Genomic DNA, 20,616 nt, shown 5'->3' with positions numbered 1-20,616 from the left:
GGCGTGACCTTGTTAGATACTACTACTTTCAGAATCATATAATATATATTTTATCTAGTTTAGATCTTTAACGGCGCCAGTCTGAATAGCTTATAGACATTCAAAAGGTATTTTAGGACCATATAATTCTAAAATATCGATGGTAAATTCAAACTTTTCTGTTTGGTAACCGCGCTACTAGTGTTAGAGCAACGAAATGACTAATTTTGCCAGCTGGCTAGCTCATCCGTCATTCACCGCGAATTCAATTATTGCAAGCATGGTTTAAATGTCTTAAAAAGGTGTAAAAGGGGGTTAATTTCAGATATTAAGCGTTTTCACGCCCAAAGGTCCGGCCGTTGGCTTTGCACGGAAGGCATCGGAAACGGAATCAGGTCTCATTTTAAGCTTGGCCATTGTTCAAATTTCAAGCTTTGCTCTCTCGCAGACCAATCTTTGGCCTCGCATCGCTCGCATAGAAGTAAGCCGCTATCTGAACCTCCAAGTTTTCGGCCCTGTTTGGAGCGTAACTTTTGGCCTCGCCTTTAAAATGCTTGGTTCTTCTCCAATCTTAGCTCCACTGCAGCACGGCCTTTGGCCTCCCACGAATGCAGCTACAGGAGAGCCCCAGAGGTCTTTAACACTGTGGCCACGGTCTTTATCGGCCTTCGGTCTTGCTTACACTGGACCAATTCCAAGCTCTGCCCTCTTGCAGCTTGGCCTTCGTCCTCGCACAGAAGCGCGCCGTAATCGGCACTCCGCGCATTGGCCGTCAGCCAAGCTCACACTTGGCGTTCGATTCTAAGCTGTATGCTTACCTGCAGCTCAGCCTCTGGCCTCGGATGGGAAGGCGTCCGAATCTGGTCTTCGGTGTTAGGTGGAGCTCGGCCTTGGGCCTCACTTTTTGACATAAACCGGTTTGTTGGGTCGATATTGGTTAATAACGGAGCTTGATTTTCCTCACTTCGGCTCTTTGGACAGTCGACCAGATGTTTCCTGATACAGTCAATCCGCTACTTTTTACTTAGGGGTCATCCATTTATTACATCACACGTTTAGGGGGAGGGAGGGGGTCAAGAAAATGTGACATGTGTGACAAGGGGGAGGAGGAGTCACAAACTTTGTGACGTCACTTTAACTTCATCAGTAATCGAAAATTTATTTAAATTATTTTATACGCTAATATACATTTAAATAACAAGTTTTTGAAACGAGAATCGTTTTTATTCGTTTAATTTTATTTCTTAATCAGTTTGGGTTATAAAATTACTAATATTTCTTTTGTCAAAAATATTTTGATAAAATATTAAATAAATATTTGCCGATTTCGTTGAAGAAATGTGACGTCACACCAGGGGGGAGGGGCTTGCCAAATGTGACCAAGTGTGACAAGGAGGGGGGAGGGGTAAAAAAACCTAGAAATTCGTGTGACGTAATTAATGGATGACCCCTTAGCACAATAGATAAGGGCCTCGCAAAGATCTTCTGGCCAGGGCCTCGCCAAGATTAAGACCGCCTCTGATGCCGCTCGATACCGTTTATACTATATAAAACTTTTTTCGTACCTTTATTCAACAAATTTTGCTTGCAATTCAAAAATGCACTTATTTTATAACTTTCTTACAGTAAAAACGTGTAAATTCGGTAAAATTTTGGTTTTAATTATTTTTAAATTAATCAAAGGTGTTTCAAGGCCACGCCGCCGATTCGCCGCCGCCGCCGACCGATTTTGACCGGCGCGCCGCCGCCGGCTAAATGCCTATCGGCGCTCATATCTAATATGAAATGATTACGTTTAAAATTACGGTGCAGTACAGTCGCCATCAAATATATCGGAGCGGCCAAGGTGTTCACAATATCTGAACACGCACTCTAACGCCTTGACAATAGAGGCGTGTTCCGATATTTGTGGGCACCTTGGCCGCTCCGATATATCTGATGGCGACTGTACCTTTGTAGGTACAAATAAATTTTCCAAAAATGTTTTTTTAAGTAAAACTAACAAGCCAAATGTGTACTCATTTTTTTCCTGATTCTTAGTCTTACGTAGTACTTATTACGTATAGGGAGGAGGGGGCCAGGCTATTCTTATTTTTTATTACATAGGGGGGGTTCAAAAACTGGCAAAAATCGTCTTACGTAGTAAATGAATGGCGCCTTTCCAATAAGCTGCCGTTTAAATACATTAGATCAGGGTCGGTGTCAGGGTCTAATTACGCTACAGATGAGTCCTACGAGTCAAGTACAACAAGCTTGTCAATGTGAAAAAAACCGGCCAAGTGCGAGTCGGACTCGCGTTCCAAGGGTTCCGTACATTAAGTCCGACTCACGCTTGACTGCACATTTCTGATAGGTTTTCCTGTCGTCTATAGGTAAAGAACTTTGTGTATTTTTTTATAATTTTAGACCCAGTGGTTTCGGAGATAAAGGGGGGAATGGTAATTTAAAATATATATTAATATTAAGGGGTTTTTCGAATCCTCGGACATTCAGTTCCAATACTTCCAATATACTGAAACTTCTACTGATTATGCAATTTGACAGGGATCAGAATATATTCTTTTTATAAATCAAGAACAGTTTCGACCCTAATAAATAAATAAAATAAATATTATAGGGACATTTTTACACAAATTGACTAAGCCCCACGGTAAGCTCAAGAAGGCTTGTGTTGTGGGTACTCAGACAACGATATATATAATATATAAATACTTAAATACATAGAAAACAACCATGACTCAGGAACAAATAACTGTATCATCATACAAATAAATGCCCTTACCAGGATTCGAACCCGGGACCATCGGCTTCATAGGCAGGGCCCACTAGGCCAGACCGGTCGTCAATAAGAGAGCAAACGTGTTTTCCAATTGTCACATATTTCCGGTAAAGTCCATGTGTCCGGTGAACTCGATCGCACGCCCTCTCTATCGCACCAATCCATCAGTGTGAGCGAGGTGAACAGCGATCGAGTTTTCGCAGTCGCTAACGTAACCTCCCAGCCCCAGGCCCAGCCATACAAATGAAAAATGCAAAAGTTGCCACAGAAATTTGAACCTTTAGTGCAGGAAATAGAATTGATTTTGAGTTGTTTAAGAACGAAACAAAGCAAAAGCAACTCTGTTGCAATCGAATATGATTTAAATTTCATTGAACTGAGTACTATATGTAGGCCTTGGGCCTTAGGAGGGTAATCGTCAAGTATCAACTCTTGAGGGCGATTGTGCACTGCAATGAATTTTACTGTCCGGCAGTCCGAGTTTTTACGGTCCGATATGGCACGCCATTAAATGTATATAGTAGCTTGTGCACTAGACGTAATTTTACCGTCCGACATTTTACTTTTCCCCATTCCGGGTTCATGCCACTGCGCCGCACCTGCGAGTAAAAAGACGGACAAGTGCACAAGCCAATCATCCGTTTTTTTCATGCCACTGCGCCGCACCTGCGAGTAAAAAGACGGACAAGTGCACAAGCCAATCATCCGTTTTTTTCATGCCACTGCGCCGCACCTGCGAGTAAAAAGACGGACAAGTGCACAAGCCAATCATCCGTTTTTTTCATGCCATATCGGACCATGAAAACTCAGACTTCCGGACAGTAAAATTTATTGTAGTGCATAATCGCCCTGAGGCTTACTCACGGAATATTTTTTTGAATAAAAAAAATATGTTACGAAGTCTAGTCAGAGATCCCACTTTGTCGCATAAGGACGACATTCGCTTGCATCTTTATACGAATAACCTGTCAAAGCGTCTTTATGGCAAGCGAAAAAGTGGGACGACTTGACGGCCGCATACACATATGTTTGTTGATGGATAAAATAAAATAAAAAATATTTAGCCTATATACGTCCCACTGCTGGGCACAGGCCTCCTCTCACGCACGAGAGGGTTTGGGCTATAGTCCCCACGCTGGCCCAATGTGGATTGGGGCCTAAAAACAAATAATGGATTAAAAAAAGAGAATTTACACGCGCCGGAGGCGTAAAGAGAGTAAAAATATATGTATAATAATCCAATTTTGGATTTCACGGGCCTACAAATCCCGGTCTTTTGATAGGCTTGCGTGGGGATACAGATAAAACACGTAGAGGCCCCTTGGAGAGATTTAATGTTATGTAGAACGCCTGCTGGAACCCGTTCACAGACGCAACAATAAACACCCATGCATGAACCGGGCGCAACAAGCATTGGGACTATTGTAGAAAACGTGAATAGTATACCGGTCTATGGATTGAAGTTTGGGTGGACAATGAGACTGGGTTAATAATCCAATATTATTATGGAATAATATTAACATCAATAAATTGCTCTGATAATTAGCTTAAGACAATATATATGTAAAAAACGTTCATAAGTGCTTGTTGCTAGGCCTAAATGAATAATGTATATTTGAACTTTGAACTTGAACTTGAACTGACGAGACCGGACGGACGGGTAAGCCCTTAAAAGATGACTCACGCTATACCGGGCCGGGCCCGGGCCGAGGCGTCCGACATGTCATTTTCTATGACGGCTGATCGGTGATCACGTGGAGCTTTCCATAGGAAGCTCCGGTTCGGCCCCGGCCCGGTCTAGCGTGAGTCAACCTTAAGTAGTTAATAAATTAATCATGAGAAAATTATCATAATGTTATCACTGGAATGCCAATTTAAAAATCATTGGTATGACAATACGGCCACGTGTAAACTAGTTATGCAGATTATTTTTGACAGTGGCATCCATTCGTATTATGTATACGTATATGGGTATGTACCTATACGTATATCGTGATTAGGTCATTTTATACTCTGTGGTGTACTTTAACAAAGAGTTAACTTCTCGTAAAAAAATTGAACTTCGCGCCTTTTTCTGCTAAGTGGGTGTGTCCGAGTATATTTTAAGATTTTTGTATCAGATTATGGATAGCAGTTTGTGTATCCACTACATATGTACCTTCTGAAGATTGTACGTTATTAATAAATAATAATAAATAAATAAATATTAGGGGACATCTTACACAGATCAACCTAGCCCCAAACTAAGCAAAGCTTGTACTATGGGTGCTAGGAGACGATATACATACTTATATAGATAAATACATACTTATATACATAGAAAACACCCATGACTCAGGAACAAATATTAGTGTTCATCACACAAATAAATGCCCTTACTGGGATTCGAACCCAGGACCATCGGCTTCGCAGGCAGGGTCACTATCCACTAGGCCAGACCGGTCGTCAAACACACTCGTACTTACAGGGGCAGTGACGGCGCCGACGACACCGTGTTCTATGTAGCAGGTATTAGGCCACTCCACGCCCTACCACGCCATTACTTAGACTTTGCCGTTAAAATTATTTATAAATAAATAAATAAATATTAAGGACATTTTCACACAAATTGACTAAGCCCCACGGTAAGCTCAAGAAAGCTTGTGTTGTGGGTACTCAGACAACGATATATATAATATATAAATACTTAAATACATAGAAAACAACCATGACTCAGGAACAAATATCTGTATCATCATACAAATAAATGCCCTTACCAGGATTCGAACCCGGGACCATCGGCTTCATAGGCAGGGTCACTACCCACTAGGCCAGACCGGTCGTCGATTTATTAAAACCAAAGAGAATAGATAGTATAGAGGGGTCCTGTCATTGTCAGTTTTGTAGTCACGGTACATTTACTGCCATCTATCGACACACGATTAAAACTTAAAATAAAATTGAAAATGTATAAAATAATCAAAATATGTTTACGGATAAATGATTCTTATTTTTTATTGTTCCATACTGACCCATGTTCTTTCACTGATATGTGTTAAAATTGTTAAATACCAAACGGTGTCGTTAACGCCATCTAGCCGAGAATAGGCCAAAGGTAATGGCGCCATCTATTCGAGAATGACTTTTCCTTGGCCGTCCGAGGCACGTTTTTTTCTTAGACTTTATTTATCTTATACGGAGTTATATATATCTCTGTTAAAACTAAACGAAATTAAAGAAAAACAAACCGTTATAATTGTACGTACCACATAGTAATCTGTCATATGCACAGGGGCAGTGACAGCGCCGACGACACCACGTTGCATGTATGTAACAGGAATGCCCCGTACCAAGCCCAGCCGCTTCAAGACAAGTCTTTAATCAATGTGTGTGTTACCAGTGATGACTTACGGCTCCGAAACGTGGTCTTTCACTATCGGCCTCATCTCAAAACTCAAAGTCGCTCAACGAGCTATGGAGAGGGCTATGCTCGGAGTTTCTCTACGTGATCGAATCAGAAATGAGGAGATCCGTAGACGAACTAAAGTGACCGACATAGCCCACCGGATTAGCAAGCTGAAGTGGCAATGGGCAGGCCGGGATCCCTTTGTTTCCCATTAACTTATTGTTTCGAATTTCGATAGTCAGAAATTGATATCCATATAATTTATGGACATAAACATCAATAGTCATAATTTTTGTTAAGTATAACGTTTCATAGTTCTAATGTTAGACATCTATAATATTAAACGCTATAATCACAAAAGTTATAAAATTGATGAGTATAACATTCAAAGGTATATCAATAATTATTCAGAAATATTTTAAGGCATATATTTTATCGGACTAATGGTCGTTAATCATATCGTTTTAATGTCATCCCTTTGTTTCCCATAAACTTACTGATTCTAATTTCGATAGTCAGAAAATGATATCCTCTAATATTCTAATATTTAGGAGCTATAATATTAAACATTATGACTTTCAATAATTGTGTCAAACAAAGGGACCCCCATTTTTAATTACTAAAATTAATTACGTCTAAGAAACCAAATCAATAAATCTGTTTCCTGGTTTGTTAGTTACCTTGTGTCCCTCAGAGCGGAAATAGGAGCACCGCGAAGCGGGGCTCCGTCGACTCGTTGGCGGGACGAAATGGCTTAATAAGCTACATGAAAAATAAGAAATGGCGGGGAAATCAGTAAGCCAAACAATAAAAAATCTGTTTCCTCAGGTAGGTTCGTTAGTTACCTTGTGTCCCTCAGAGCGGAAATAGGGGCCCCGCGAAGCGGGACTCCATCGACTTGTTGGCGGGACGAAATGGCTTAATAAGCTACATGTAAAATAAGAAATGGCGGGGAAATCAGTAAGCCAAACAATAAAAAATCTGTTTCCTCAGGTAGGTTCGTTAGTTACCTTGTGTCCCTCAGAGCGGAAATAGGGGCCCCGCGAAGCGGGGCTCCGTCGACTTGTTGGCGGGACGAAATGGCTTAATAAACTACATGAAAAATAAGAAATGGAGGGCAAATCAGTAAGCCAAATTTAAAATAATCCCAAGGTAGGTAGGCAAGCATGCAGTTTGTATTGTTTAATTTTATAACTATTGACAATATGACTACTAAAAATTATGATGGAAAACGTTATGGACTGAAAAAATCGGAACAAAAAATTTATGGGAACCAATAGAGACCCGGGCAGGCCACATTGCACGCAGAGAAGATGGCCGATGGGGTCGAAAAGTGCTCGAGTGGAGACCACGGACTAGCAAGCGCAGCGTAGGACGTCCACCCACAAGATGGACAGACGACCTTGTTAAGGTCGCCGGAAGACGCTGGATGCGGGTCGCTTCCAACCGGTACGTATGGAGGTCCAAGGGGGAGGCCTATGTTCAGCAGTGGACGTCTTATGACTGAGATGATGATGATGATGATGAAGCCCGGCCGCTCCGCGCCCAGCCACGCCTCTACTATCCCGTGATAGTAGTTTGTTCCACTCTGTCACTACACATGTACTGAAAATTGTACGTACCACATAGTAATCTGTCATATGCACAGGAGCAGTGACGGCGCCGACGAGACCACGTTGGAATAAGGTATGTAGCAAGAAAGCTCCGTATGAGACTCGGCCGCTCCACGCCCATCCGCGCCATTCAACTATGCCGCGGTACACACCTGCAGACAATAAAATATTTTAATATTTTTGGATTACAACAGTAATCACAATGCATTTATATTATCTGTATACTGTACCCCAAAGTTAAAGCATGTTAAACTCAAAATGTTGATAGGTGCTAGGTTAAAGTGTTAACAATAGGGGATATTACTGCAATGTTCTGCCGCCAGAGTGCAGCACTACCGACTCTAGTAAATTCATAGACTAACTTATACATACTGTGCCTTAAACTGTTTTTTGACAAGTTTTCACAGACAATGAAATATGACATTGATGCATCACGGCGGTTTGTTAACAAGGGCCTACCGGTAAACGCGAAAATCGAAATTTAGTTATCTGCCGGCCTAGCCAAGGTGACAATCACTATAGCTTCGACAACGAAACGCTTTGTGTCTCTCTATCACTCTTCCATATTAATGTGACAGTGACAGTCGCCTTTCGATCGCTACGGAGCGTAAGCGATTGGCATGTTGGCTACGCGGCCTGCCTCTTTATCGCTCGAATATGCAAGAGTGATAGAGAGGCAGAAACCGAACTTTCGATTGTCGTGTTTCACGGTAAGCCATGTTGACGTAGTGACGCATGATGTGTCATTGATGTTTGTTTACTGAATGTGCTAGTTGCCTAATATTCCCTATTGTTGAAGACTTGTTGGATTCAAGCAATCCAAACCACTTGTACCAGCTCACCTTCTAACTTGAAGACACAGCTGATAATAAAGACCACGCACGTCTGAAATACCGGCATCAACAACACCGAGGACCTAAAGCAGGTCAAAAGTAAGCCGGGTGAGCAGGCGTATTTATATGCCACTTGACGTTTCATTGGTACATATTTGAACCTATAAGGATGAATCACGTTAGACCAGGCCGTGGCTGGACTTCCGGAGCTTCGTTTTCTACGGAAAGCACTACGTGATCACCGAGTAGCCGTCATAGAAAATGGCATGTCGGTCGCCTCGGTCTGGGCACGGCCCGGTCTAGCGTGAGTCAACCTTTACTATAATACCAACTCACCTTCTAACTTAAAAACGCAACTAATGATGAACAGCACCACACATGTCTGAAACACCGGTTTGTAGAGCGCCGCGTACAACACTCGGAGCGCCACCGCGGCTCGGGGACCGTCCGGATAGAACAGACCTCCAGACAGGATCACTCCCACGGCTATGGGGAACAACAGCCACACGATCCATCTAAATTTCTGAAAGAAAAAAACTGATTAAGATGGGAAGTCATACCCAAAAAACTGATTATAAGTGAGTAGCACAGAACTGATAAGCGTTAGAAACATTCAAGCCATCCTGAAATTTACTTAATTTTTAATTATCTGCCAGTGGAAGAAGTGAACGAAGTTAAGGATGACTCACGTTAGACCGGGCCGCGTCCGGGCCGCTTCCGCTCACTTTTCTATAACATGACAGAGAATTCCATAGAAAACGTTGCTCCGGAAACTCCGGCCCGGACACGGCCCGGTCTAACGTGAGTCATTCTTTAATCTATAGGACGGTCAAGTGTGTACGATATATACTATGTAGATTGTACCTCCACCCCACCACAGGAGTTAAGACACATCTATGATCGATGCGGCAAGAAATGCCGATCGGCCATCGGTCTATCTATACAGTCATCGCAGTCGATGTAGGCTGTAGACTACCTCCTCAAGATTCCTCCTTAGGCCCACTTGCACCATTCCACTAACCCGAGGTTAAGCAGTTAGACCATTAACCTAGTGTCAAATTGTACTGGTAACCATGGTAACTCCAGGTTTAACCGGTTAACCCCGGGTTAGTGGAATGGTGCAAGTGGGCCTAAGTCGCTGCAATTTACATCTGCATATACTAACCAGCCAGTTTGAATTTGGAATTAGTGCCGCTAAAATAATGTAAATTATTGCATGAGTTTATGGCTGTTAGGCGTATGCGTTTGGTCAAAGTACAGTCGCCATCAGATATATCGGAGCGGCCTAGCTGCTCAAAAATATCTGAACACGCACCCTATCGCCTTGACAATACGCCTTGACCTTTACGCAGACGATCTGCAAATTTATTCAGCTGCCAACCTTGATGATTTCGATTCCCTCGTAAACCAAATTAACGCCGATTTAGATTCCGTCCGTTTGTGGGCTTCATCTTTCGGTTTAAAAGTCAACGCCATGAAGTCGCAAGCGATCGTTTTGGGAAGTCCACATTACATCTCCATACTGTCTGAGCAGGTGGCACCTAGAATTTTCTTTGATGGTATACCAATTCCTTTCTCACCCACTGTTAAAAATCTAGGGGTCACCATGGATCAGACACTTTCCTGGGCGCCTCATGTCACTGAATTGAGCAAAAAGCTGTTTGGATCTCTCCATTCTTTAAGGCGCCTTCAGAACTTTCTTCCACTTGATACCAAAGCCATGCTGGCTCGGTCCCTGTTACTGCCTTTACTCGACTACGGCGACGCTGTGAATCTGGACATGACAGAAGAACTCCTGAACAAGTTAGAGCGCTTACAGAATGTCTGTATAAGATTCATTTTCGGCCTACGGAAGTACAATCATGTGTCTTACTACCGTCAAAAACTCAATTGGCTTCCAATCCGCCGCCGTAGAGATCTCTCACTCTTTCTCTTCTCTTGAATGTTCTTTTTACACCTTCTTCTCCTTTATACCTCTCTCAAAAATTTCAATTTCTGGCTGAAGGCAGTGGCCACCGTCTGCGTTCGAGCGCGAATTTATCACTTGCCATCCCTCCTCACAAATCTCGAGATACAACAAGTCCTTCGCAGTGCGTCCAGTGAAGCTGTGGAATGAGCTGCCTGTTTCGCTCAGGCAGGCACAATCGGTTGCGTCGTTCAAGGAGAGGTTAAAGAAACTATGGTTATCTGATCTGACTGATTAATTTGTCTATATTTCTATTGTATAGTTGCTTTATATCGTTCTAATTCTTTCCAATTTTTAGTGTATTTTCCCCATTCCTTTTTGTGTAATATATGTATGTTTATCCTATAAATTTTGTATGTATTTTAATCCTTTATCTTTCTGGTACCTTGTTGTACATTTTGCTGCATTTGTCACCCTCTTTTCACTTTCTCCTCTCATCTACTCAAAGGTTAACTGGAAGAGATCCCTCAAAGGAATAAGTTCGCCTTTGTACTTCTTACTAATTGTATGTTATTTTTAATATGTCTTTTTGTACAATAAAGAGTTTACTACAACTACTACTACTACAATACAGGCAGTCTAAGATATTGGTATTTGTAGCACCTCGGCTGCCCAGCTATATCTGATGCCGGCTGTACCTTAAATCTGCTCATGTCCTTTCCCTCCTGTTGCCAGTAGTAGGTCAGGAAACCACCAGCCAGCCCCAACGTGTAGGTGGACAGGTTCGTGTGGCCCCGGATGTAAAGGAGACAGTACCTTAAATCTGCTCATGTTCTTCCCCTTCTATTGCCAGTAGTAAATAGGTCAGGAAACCACCAGCCAGCCCCAACGAGTAGGTCGACAGGTTCGTGTGGCCCCGGATGTAAAGGAGAGAGTACCTTAAATCTGCTCATGTCCTTCCCCTCCTGCTACCAGCAGTAGATAAACCACCAGCCAGCCCCAACGTGTAGGTCGACAGGTTCGTGTGGCCCCGGATGTAAATGAGAGAGTACCTTAAATCTGCTCATGTCCTTCCCCTCCTGCTGCCAGTAGTAGTTCAGGAAACCACCAGCCAGCCCCAACGTGTAGGTCGACAGGTTCGTGTGGCCCCGGATGTAAAGGAGTACCTTAAATCTGGTCATGTCCTTCCCCTCCTGCTGCCAGTAGTAGGTCAGGAAACCACCAGCCAGCCCCAACGTGTAGGTCGACAGGTTCGTGTGGCCCCGGATGTAGAGCAGGCGGAAGGTGTCGTCGGTTGCGTAGAGATTGCGGTATTTTCTGTAAGAAATTAGTCAATACATTAAAAGATTTATCCCATATGTATTTCGGAAGACCTATCAACTTTTGGAATACATCATCTTCCTAGCGTTTTTCCCGGATTTTCGACACGGCTCATGGATGCATGTGGTCTGCTTGGCGACTAATCCCAAGAACGTAGGCACCTTTTGGAAATATTTTTTTTCTGGATCGGCTTATAATTTTATTGTTATTTAACAATATTGGACGTTTCATAGAGTAGGTACAGTAGACGTCAAAGATATATATATATATTTTAATTTTTTTTTCAGAAAAGTATGGTACATTTTAAACTTATATTAGGTTCGCCAAACTTACGTTTAACGGCGACATGATGCACTCATTTTCAACGTTAGTACCTTAATCTAACTTACATTACTAAGGTTAACACTTTTGCACCTTATTCCTTTGTAATAAGGCAAAAAATATAAACATATCTTTAACGTCGACTGTACCAAGAGTGGAAAAATATTTGACATGATATTTATCACAACTTTTTCTATCATCGATCAAATTATATTTCCAGATTGTTTGAAGGCGACGACTACATATATCCTGGTGCGCGCTGCAGTTATTAGCAGTAACTGCGCCGCATCCCACTAATGAACACACAACTAAGACCATCATCTCAAATATTCCAGTTACAACTTACTCAGGCGACTGAATGACAACAGCGTCAAGATCCTGCGAATAGGTGTGAGCTGCAGTGATCAGCAGTGAGAGCAGCAGCATGGAGATGAGAGCCGCCGCGCGCCGCCGAGCGCTTCGGAACACCACGCAGATGAGCAGGCCCAGGCAGAATAGCTGCGTATCCGCTGCCAAATACCTGGTCAATAATGGAGCTTTTAGAATTGATAAGAATTAAGAATTCCGATTATGGAGATAATCGGAATTCACTGAAGTTCGTGTACAAAATAGAGAGAGGTTTTTTCTTGAAAATTTACTTCTATGCAGTTCTATTGACAGAATATCTACTTATTGTCACCAATATTTATTCGAACCAACAGATGCCCAACCGACTTTTTTCTACTTTGCATATAAAAACTGGCTTATTAAGAATATTGAATATCTCTACTCAATATATGACCAAAATAAAAAAAAGTCCTGAGCGGGCATATCGTGGGGAGTTTAGTTTTAATATTCACTGGTCAAGAATATTTAGGGAGAACCTAATAACTGCTGGATGCAAGGAATAGACTTTGACTACAGTGCTGGTTTCCTATACAAAATCAGTCCCAGAACCAAGAATTCCCGGTTCTCGCAACACAAATTCAGTCTTGAGAGCATTCCCTACTTACAACCTTAGGTGCAGTTTTTCAATTGTATTGTTTAAAATGATGCTAAGGCAAGCCGACCCAGAGGTTTTGTAGTGAGGCAAAATCAGGCCTTGTGTAGACCTAACCTAAGTAGTATAGTTTGTATGGAATGAAAGCGCTTAACGTGGTCCAGCTAGGTCAGCCTAAATCCCTCTTGTAAGACAAGGTCTTATAAGATATATATAGGTACTAGCTACCCGCCCCGGTTTCGCACGGGTTAACAAATTATACACCTAAACCTTCCCCAAGAATCATTCTATTGATAGGTGAAAAATCATGAAAATTCGTTCAGTGTTTTTGAGTTTATCGCGAACAAACAAACAAACACATAAACAGACAGACGCGGCGGGGGATTTTGTTTTATAAGGTGTAGTGGCGTCACGACAGACCTCGTCGAAGATGGCGGGACTGGTGAGAGATAGGGATACGTACGTGGAGAAATATGAGGGAGGCCTTTGCCCAGCAGTGGGACAATAAGGGCTCAAAATAAATAAGGTGTAGTGATAAGCTAGTGCTGAACTCTGAACTTACCAAGCTTGTGGAGCGCAATGCGCATCCCCATACACGTAGTTGTTGATATACAGCAGGTGGGCCCACCAGTACTGTCGACAGGCCTCGGCCTCCGCCCCCACCACCAGGCCCCACAAAGGCCCGCTGCCCAAACGACGCATCCATGTGGAAATCGTGGCCAGCACTAGTGCGTATGTAGGAGTGAGCCTGAAAAAAAGTTGAAGGTGCTATTACTAAGAGAATGAAGTTTATTACGAAGATGTAGTGACAAAAATTGAGGAAGGTATGATACAGAATATGAAGTATTCCATGCAGAATGGTCATGCCCCAATTATATTTTACTTTGCCAAGCCCAGCTTTCGTGACAATATTGGGAAAATTCTATGCACTAACTATAGTAGGTATGACCAAAGTAGGACAAAATCTTTAGGCTGCTTATTGTGAACTGCCCCAACTGGAATTACGGCAGATGACAGAATTTTAGTCAATTCGTTATTAAGAATCCCCATTCGCAGTAAGGGTACGGGTAAAGATAAATCTCATTCATAAACCCTAGCAAACCTTTTGTTAAATTTTGTCCTTTTCAAACATACTCAAATGTCAAAATCTATTGAATCTCTTAGGCCCACTTGCCCCATTCCACTACCCTAGGGTTAACCGGTTAAACCTGGAGTTACCAAGGTTACCAGTACAATTCGACACTGGGTTAATGGTTTAACCGCTTAACTCCGGGTTATTGAGATGGTGCAAGTGGGCCTTATACGTGTAAGATACGACTATGAGTGCTTCAGTAGATAACAAGTAATTTTATAAAAGTACAGCATACTCGTATTCCAATGTCAACAGCCAAAATTAAAATATTATGTAAATATAGGTTGTACCAAGTTGTAATGTAACGACATTAACAACTTAACCTTGACACTAATTAACCTTCACTTTGGAAAATTATTTTTCTTTGACGTACACGTGTACAGCCTCACTGACAATAAGCGGCCACCGCGCTTACGGACACCTGCGATTCCAGTGAAATTACAAGGACATTGCCGACCCTTGAAGTACACAAGGATTCACTGTGTTGACACTGTTGACATGCATTTGAACAAACTAGTGCAAATATCTCGACCAGCAGGAACATGGCTGTTATAGGCCATGACCTGTTTTGGGTCTTCACCTGAACCACTTCAATAATACATCCAGTGCCAATCGGTATGGATCTGAAGACTGTAAGGTCAAAAGAAAACTGACCATCACGAAGATCCTGTGGGTGATGACTATCATTGGTCAGAATCTGTCTTCATACTTTAACCACCGCAGCATCACGCCCTTGGGCCATTGGCTCCAAGATAAGGAGTGACGCTCCGTGTGGATCTGAAGATTGTAGGCCAGAAGGAAGCTGGACATCACGAAGAACGTGTGGGTGTCAGACTATCATTGGTCAGAATCTGTCTTCATACCTTAACCATCGCAGCAGCACGCCCTTGGGCCATTGGCTCCAAGACAAGAAGTGCCGTTCGGTATGGATCTGAAGATTGTAAGCCAGTAGGAAACCGTGTGGGTGTCAGGACCATCATAGGTCAGAATCTGTCTTCATACCTTAACCACCGCAGCAGCACGCCCTTGGGCCATTGGCTCCAAGATAAGGACTGGCGCTCCGTGTGGATCTGAAGATTATAGGCCAGAAGGAAGCTGGACATCACGAAGAACGTGTGGGTGACGAGGCTGCCATTGAAGAGGATCTGCTTGAATGGGTCTTCGTACGACTGTGGAATATAATGTATTTCTTAAACGGGTAAGAAAATAAGTTACACGTAAGGTAAGCTGGGGTAGGATAAACACTTGTATGGAATCCTCATACTGTTTGTCTTGCCCCAAAATACGTTCATCTTACCCCATAATCCCACCTTACCTTAAGTGTAGAGTTGTGCCGTTGTTGAGAATGTTCTCTGCTTACTATGGGAAATATTCTTGAGCGAGAACATTCTGCATACAAAACGGAGAACTTTCTTGAGAACGGCACAACTCTACTTAAGTGTCATGCTTTTTAAACGGCTTTAAAAAGTTATATTACAGCATATATCATATTCCACTAAGGTCAGTGTTATATTTATTGACCCATTGGAAAGTCAATAAGTCTGTAAGGACTAAGAGCAACATTCACACATTAACTGGCCATTATTAGAGCCTGTGCGGAAAGAGAAGAGTCGTGGAATGTATGGGGCCTAATACATTCCACGACCCTTCTCTTTCCGCACAGACTCTAGTAGGTATATTTTTGGAATAAGGTTTAAGAACTGTCACTTATCTGTGTAGTAGTTGTCTGTGGTGTGTGTGTTTGTGTGTGTGTGAGTGATGGTATTAATATTACCTTTTCAATGTAAAGTGGGTTATCCACGTAGGAGTACGACATGACCAACACGCTGTGTGAGAAAAACACGCACACCATCGTCATGGTTCTGAAAAGATGAAATACATTCCAAATTTACAATTGGCCACAATAACAGCGGAATATACAACCTTTCGAGCTCTGTATGGAGCCAATAGCAAAAGCAAGACACCTAAGGTACCTAAAATGGCCGGGTTCTTTAAGCTAGCCTACTTTAAATTCAAATTTTCTTAATTTTATAAGTGTGAATGCTGAATGGGTTACAATTTTGCGTCCATGTTCGCTATTAAATATCATAGAAACTAAGAGTCGAAGTGGTCGCCATGGTCTAAATCGGCTTTAAGGATCATCATCATCATAGACAAAACTGCAAATTTATATTAACCATAAGAAAAATAAAAATAAGTTTTTGGCAAAAATTTCATTTTTGGTACAAGCTTTTATCGCTGACTGTACTTTTCTTACGACGGACAACTAATACTCTACAAAGAGACAATTCTACAAACCCCTAACACAATTAGGTTGCGTTGTTTCATCACAGAGTTCCTATGGCCACCTCCTGTCTCCATCATCAGATCAGTTCGACAGTACCATATTATTGTATTGTCATCAGAACTACATACAGCTGCCAATTTTCATGACGCTACGATCCTTGGAAGATGGTTAAATTAGTTACCTTAGATTCCATTACATAGTTATTTACATCATACAGGTCGACCTAATAAAAGCTTGTTAATAACGATGGACCTTCATTGGCTCCGGCTTCATTATTGCTTTTTACCTCACGCGTTAAGTGTTTGAGGCGATTGAATCTTGGGTCCGACCCCATACCTCCCGGCGCTGTCAGTTGGTGTCAGAGTCTCTTCACACTTCGAATTTTGCGGTAGGTCCAGGTTACTGACCTCAAGCCATTGAAGAGTTTGAGGCGGTTGAGCCTCGGGTCCGGTCCCACACTTCCCGGCGCTATCAGTTTGGGGTCCGGCTCTCTTCACACTTCGATTTTTGCGGTAGCCAGTGGCGTTGCGTGAACTAATCTAGCCTAGGGCGAAACCACATCTGCGAGGCCCTTTTCAATGTGTATTCCCAAGGTAATAAAAAGGTTGGCTTTGCGAGGCCCCTCCAATTGCGAGGCCGTGGGCGAGGGGCCCCATTCGCTCACGCCTAGCTACGCCATTGGCGGTAGCCGTCCAGATTACACACCTTAAACCATTGAAGAGTTTGAGGCGGTTGAGCCTCGGGTCTGGCCCGACGCCTCCCGGCGCTGTCAGCTTCCGCCAGTTGCGACGTACTGAGAACGCCAGCAAAAAAGGATTTCCTGGAAACAACGGAATGTATCCATTAATGGCATTATCAATAAACGCGCGTAGGATGTATGAACTTGCAAAAAACACTAATCTTTTAATCAATGAGTGCCCCAATGTGAAGGCCAACCAGACTTACCCCTATGCCACGCTTATCCGTATTAACCTAAGTTACATTTGCCCCAATAGTTTCAATTGCCCTGGCTGACCTCTCTCCATTGTTTACCGGCGCGGCGGTCAGAAAATTACAGTCACAAAAGAAATACTAGGTACTAAAAATATAATTATGAATATAATTAATATAATTATATTATCTATGATAAGTACATACATACCGATATAATATCAATCACGGACCCTTATTATGGGTAATAAATTATCTACTAGTATTGTTATTGCAATGAGACTATTAAATCATAAATAATCTTCTATAATTGACCCTTAAAGGTAATTTGTGATTATTTTATAATTATAATATTGTAGGTACTCACAAGTACCTACTGTAACTATTATTTAAAATTTACAACCAAGAAGCAGTGATCTGATCGGAATTGGATGAGCTAAGATACCTGATTGTGGTCAAATGCAATTTACATTTATTATTTTATGCTTTCATAAATTATGTTAAATGGAATTATATAGGCCAATTCCGATTTAGCATTTTGTTTGGGTTTTAGTCTTCTTATATACGACCTAGACATTCACTCACGGCACAGAATAAATAATAGTACTAGGTACAGAAGACCCACTCTCTAACAAAACGCGTCTGTTACGATCAGGACAGATATGGCCGCTAGTTGGCGACAGCGCCACGCGCGGCTTATGGCTAGCCACCAAAATTGGTGTGGAACGGATGTACTTTTAGCTACATGTTGCAAAGCGACGAAATCGCGGAGTGAGCCACGCCTGCTCACGGTGATTGGTGCACACGACGCTTCGCGAAGTGATTGAAATTAGGTACTTATTGACTTAATGAGTGATTTTGAGTACGTGTCGTTTTACGAAAGCTGGCACGAATGGAATGAACGAAACGCGAAAAGCGATATAAAACTTGTAACAAAAATGATTTTTATGTGCCAAAAACTTATTTGATACAAATTAAAAAATATATTTTTCAAACCTTTTAGCTCCCAAATTACCTACTCTTTCATATTCTGTGCCTATAGTTATTTTTTTTTTCATTAGAAAAAGACACGATCTTGACGTGTCTTTTAATTGAAAAACGCTTTTTAAAAATCAGTACCTAACTATTACTTATGAAAGCAAAATAATGTAAATAATCGTATTATGATTCATAATTGTTAGATATTTGCCGTGACTTATTTTTCAAAAGTGTTTTTCAATAAAAAGACACGTCAAGATATTTTAGGTACCTTTTTAGGGTTCCGTACCCAAAGGGTAAAACGGGACCCTATTACTAAGACTTCGCTGTCCGTCCGTCCGTCCGTCCGTCCGACTGTCACCAGGCTGTATCTCACGAACCGTGATAGCTAGACAGTTGAAATTTTCACAGATGATGTATTTCTGTTGCCGCTATAACAACAAATACTAAAAACAGAATCAAATAAAGATTTAAATGGGGCTCCCATACAACAAACATGATTTTTGACCCAAAGTTAAGCAACGTCGGGAGTGGTCAGTATTTGCATGGGTGACCGTTTTTTTTTTTGCTTTTTTTTTGTTTTTTTTTTGCATTATGGTACGGAACCCTTCGTGCGCGAGTCCGACTCGCACTTGCCCGGTTTTTTTGGTAATGCTAAAAAAGACGAACTATAGTTACGAGTACATATATGAATGCATTAAATGTAACTTTCTCCTCATATCTGTTGCCAACTGTGTTCGCGCGGCATAACTGCCTCAACGTGACTGTTGTACTAACCTTTTATTTAGGCGCTAAACTTCGTGGTAGGTCAGTTTACAATAATAATATCAATGTCGTAATCATGAATATCGTGTTACACTACGTACGAATAAATTTCTCTCAGCGAATCTACCAACAGATTTAGGTTTTCAATCGCCGTTATGTTCCTGACTGAACTCATAATCGCACTTAGGGCATTCCACGAGAATTTCGCTTACGAAATGCGTTTGCATTTAAACCGTGGAACGCCCTAATAGTATCACACGTGTTATACTATTTAGTATAGTAGTTCCATACTACTGTGATACTGAGGCGCTCCACGAATCGTAGCAACCGCAATCAAATGCGTAAAGCCCCAAAATGCTCATGGAATTATGCCAGATTAAATACGCTTTCTCAGAAGTATTAATTAATTTAGTAATATTAGATGAGATGGCATTTCATAAGCGACATTTAGCTACCTGTTTCACAGAATAAACAACAGTACTAGGTACAGAAGACTCACTCTCTAACAAAACGCGTCTGTTACGATCAGCACACATATGGCCGCTAGGTGGCGACAGCGCCACGCGCGGCTTATGACAAACCCCAAAATTGGGGCCGAACGGATGTACCTACTTTTAGCTACCTGTAGCAAAGCGACGAAATCGCGGAGTGAGCCACGCCTGCCTGTTTATGCACATAATGGTGCTGGTGCAATCAGAAAATTAGGCTTTAGGGTCTTTAACTTTGGGCGTGTTCACGGATGATAAGTTAACTTATTTACTGTATATGACTCAAATTGTAATTTTTAACAACATAAAATATACCTTTGCCATCTATTTCGCATAAGTAGACATCGTAGAGACTTCCAGCTACATTGCACACAATCAACAGTAGATACACTGCTGCTACCACATAGTCACTCGTATCCAGCTCTTCTTCATCACCTTCCCGGTTACAATACTGTATTCTATTCACTGTGGCGTGTAATTTGTAATCCCTCCATATAGAACTGTTCAGGCATGCCTCGAGGATCACTTCTAGATCCGCTGTTTCATTTAGCCTTCTATTGTGGATGAAATCTTTACACGTCTTTGTAACACACACTCCTCTGTGTATCTGTGTGTGATTGAAGTGTTTTATTGTGTGCTCTGAATAACCCTGAAAAGAAAATAAATTCAGATTAAATTTTATATTAAATTATATACCTAATAAGTTTAGTTTCAAAATTTTCTTTTTTGATATAGTTTGTCAAAGGACTGTCTCATTTCAATCATAGACAGAGAGAATCATACTATCTTTGTCTTACACTAGACTAGCACCCAAGTTTAAAGGATGAGTATAGTTTTCCTGGTTCTTACTGACTGACAAATTGGTTTAGAATTGTATGTATATTTAGAGTTGAATAAAAGCTTGTACCTATAGTTGGTCTA

The 20,616-nt window shown here is 41.7% G+C and overlaps 2 protein-coding genes across 3 annotated transcripts in view; both read right to left on the bottom strand.

Annotated features, from left to right (window-relative positions):
• Positions 1 to 20,616, bottom strand: part of LOC134798030 (uncharacterized) — a 146,314-nt gene that overhangs the window by 25,176 nt on the left and 100,522 nt on the right. The gene's annotated exons all lie outside the window — the stretch shown is intronic.
• Positions 1 to 20,616, bottom strand: part of LOC134798427 (nose resistant to fluoxetine protein 6-like) — a 63,783-nt gene that overhangs the window by 4,136 nt on the left and 39,031 nt on the right. For both annotated transcript variants that reach the window (XM_063770863.1, XM_063770864.1), the window contains exons 3-11: positions 20,011 to 20,344; positions 17,240 to 17,354; positions 16,022 to 16,109; positions 15,250 to 15,416; positions 13,678 to 13,863; positions 12,483 to 12,656; positions 11,662 to 11,812; positions 8,926 to 9,112; positions 7,766 to 7,908 (exon numbers count right to left, since the gene is read on the bottom strand). In XM_063770863.1, coding sequence (XP_063626933.1) covers positions 7,766 to 7,908; positions 8,926 to 9,112; positions 11,662 to 11,812; positions 12,483 to 12,656; positions 13,678 to 13,863; positions 15,250 to 15,416; positions 16,022 to 16,109; positions 17,240 to 17,354; positions 20,011 to 20,344 — 1,545 coding nt within the window. The remainder of the gene's footprint in view (positions 1 to 7,765; positions 7,909 to 8,925; positions 9,113 to 11,661; positions 11,813 to 12,482; positions 12,657 to 13,677; positions 13,864 to 15,249; positions 15,417 to 16,021; positions 16,110 to 17,239; positions 17,355 to 20,010; positions 20,345 to 20,616) is intronic.

Source organism: Cydia splendana, chromosome 16, assembly GCF_910591565.1.
Source record: "Cydia splendana chromosome 16, ilCydSple1.2, whole genome shotgun sequence".
In the NCBI taxonomy this organism is placed as follows: Eukaryota; Metazoa; Arthropoda; class Insecta; order Lepidoptera; family Tortricidae; genus Cydia; species Cydia splendana.
This window is presented reverse-complemented; position numbering and strand designations above follow the sequence as displayed.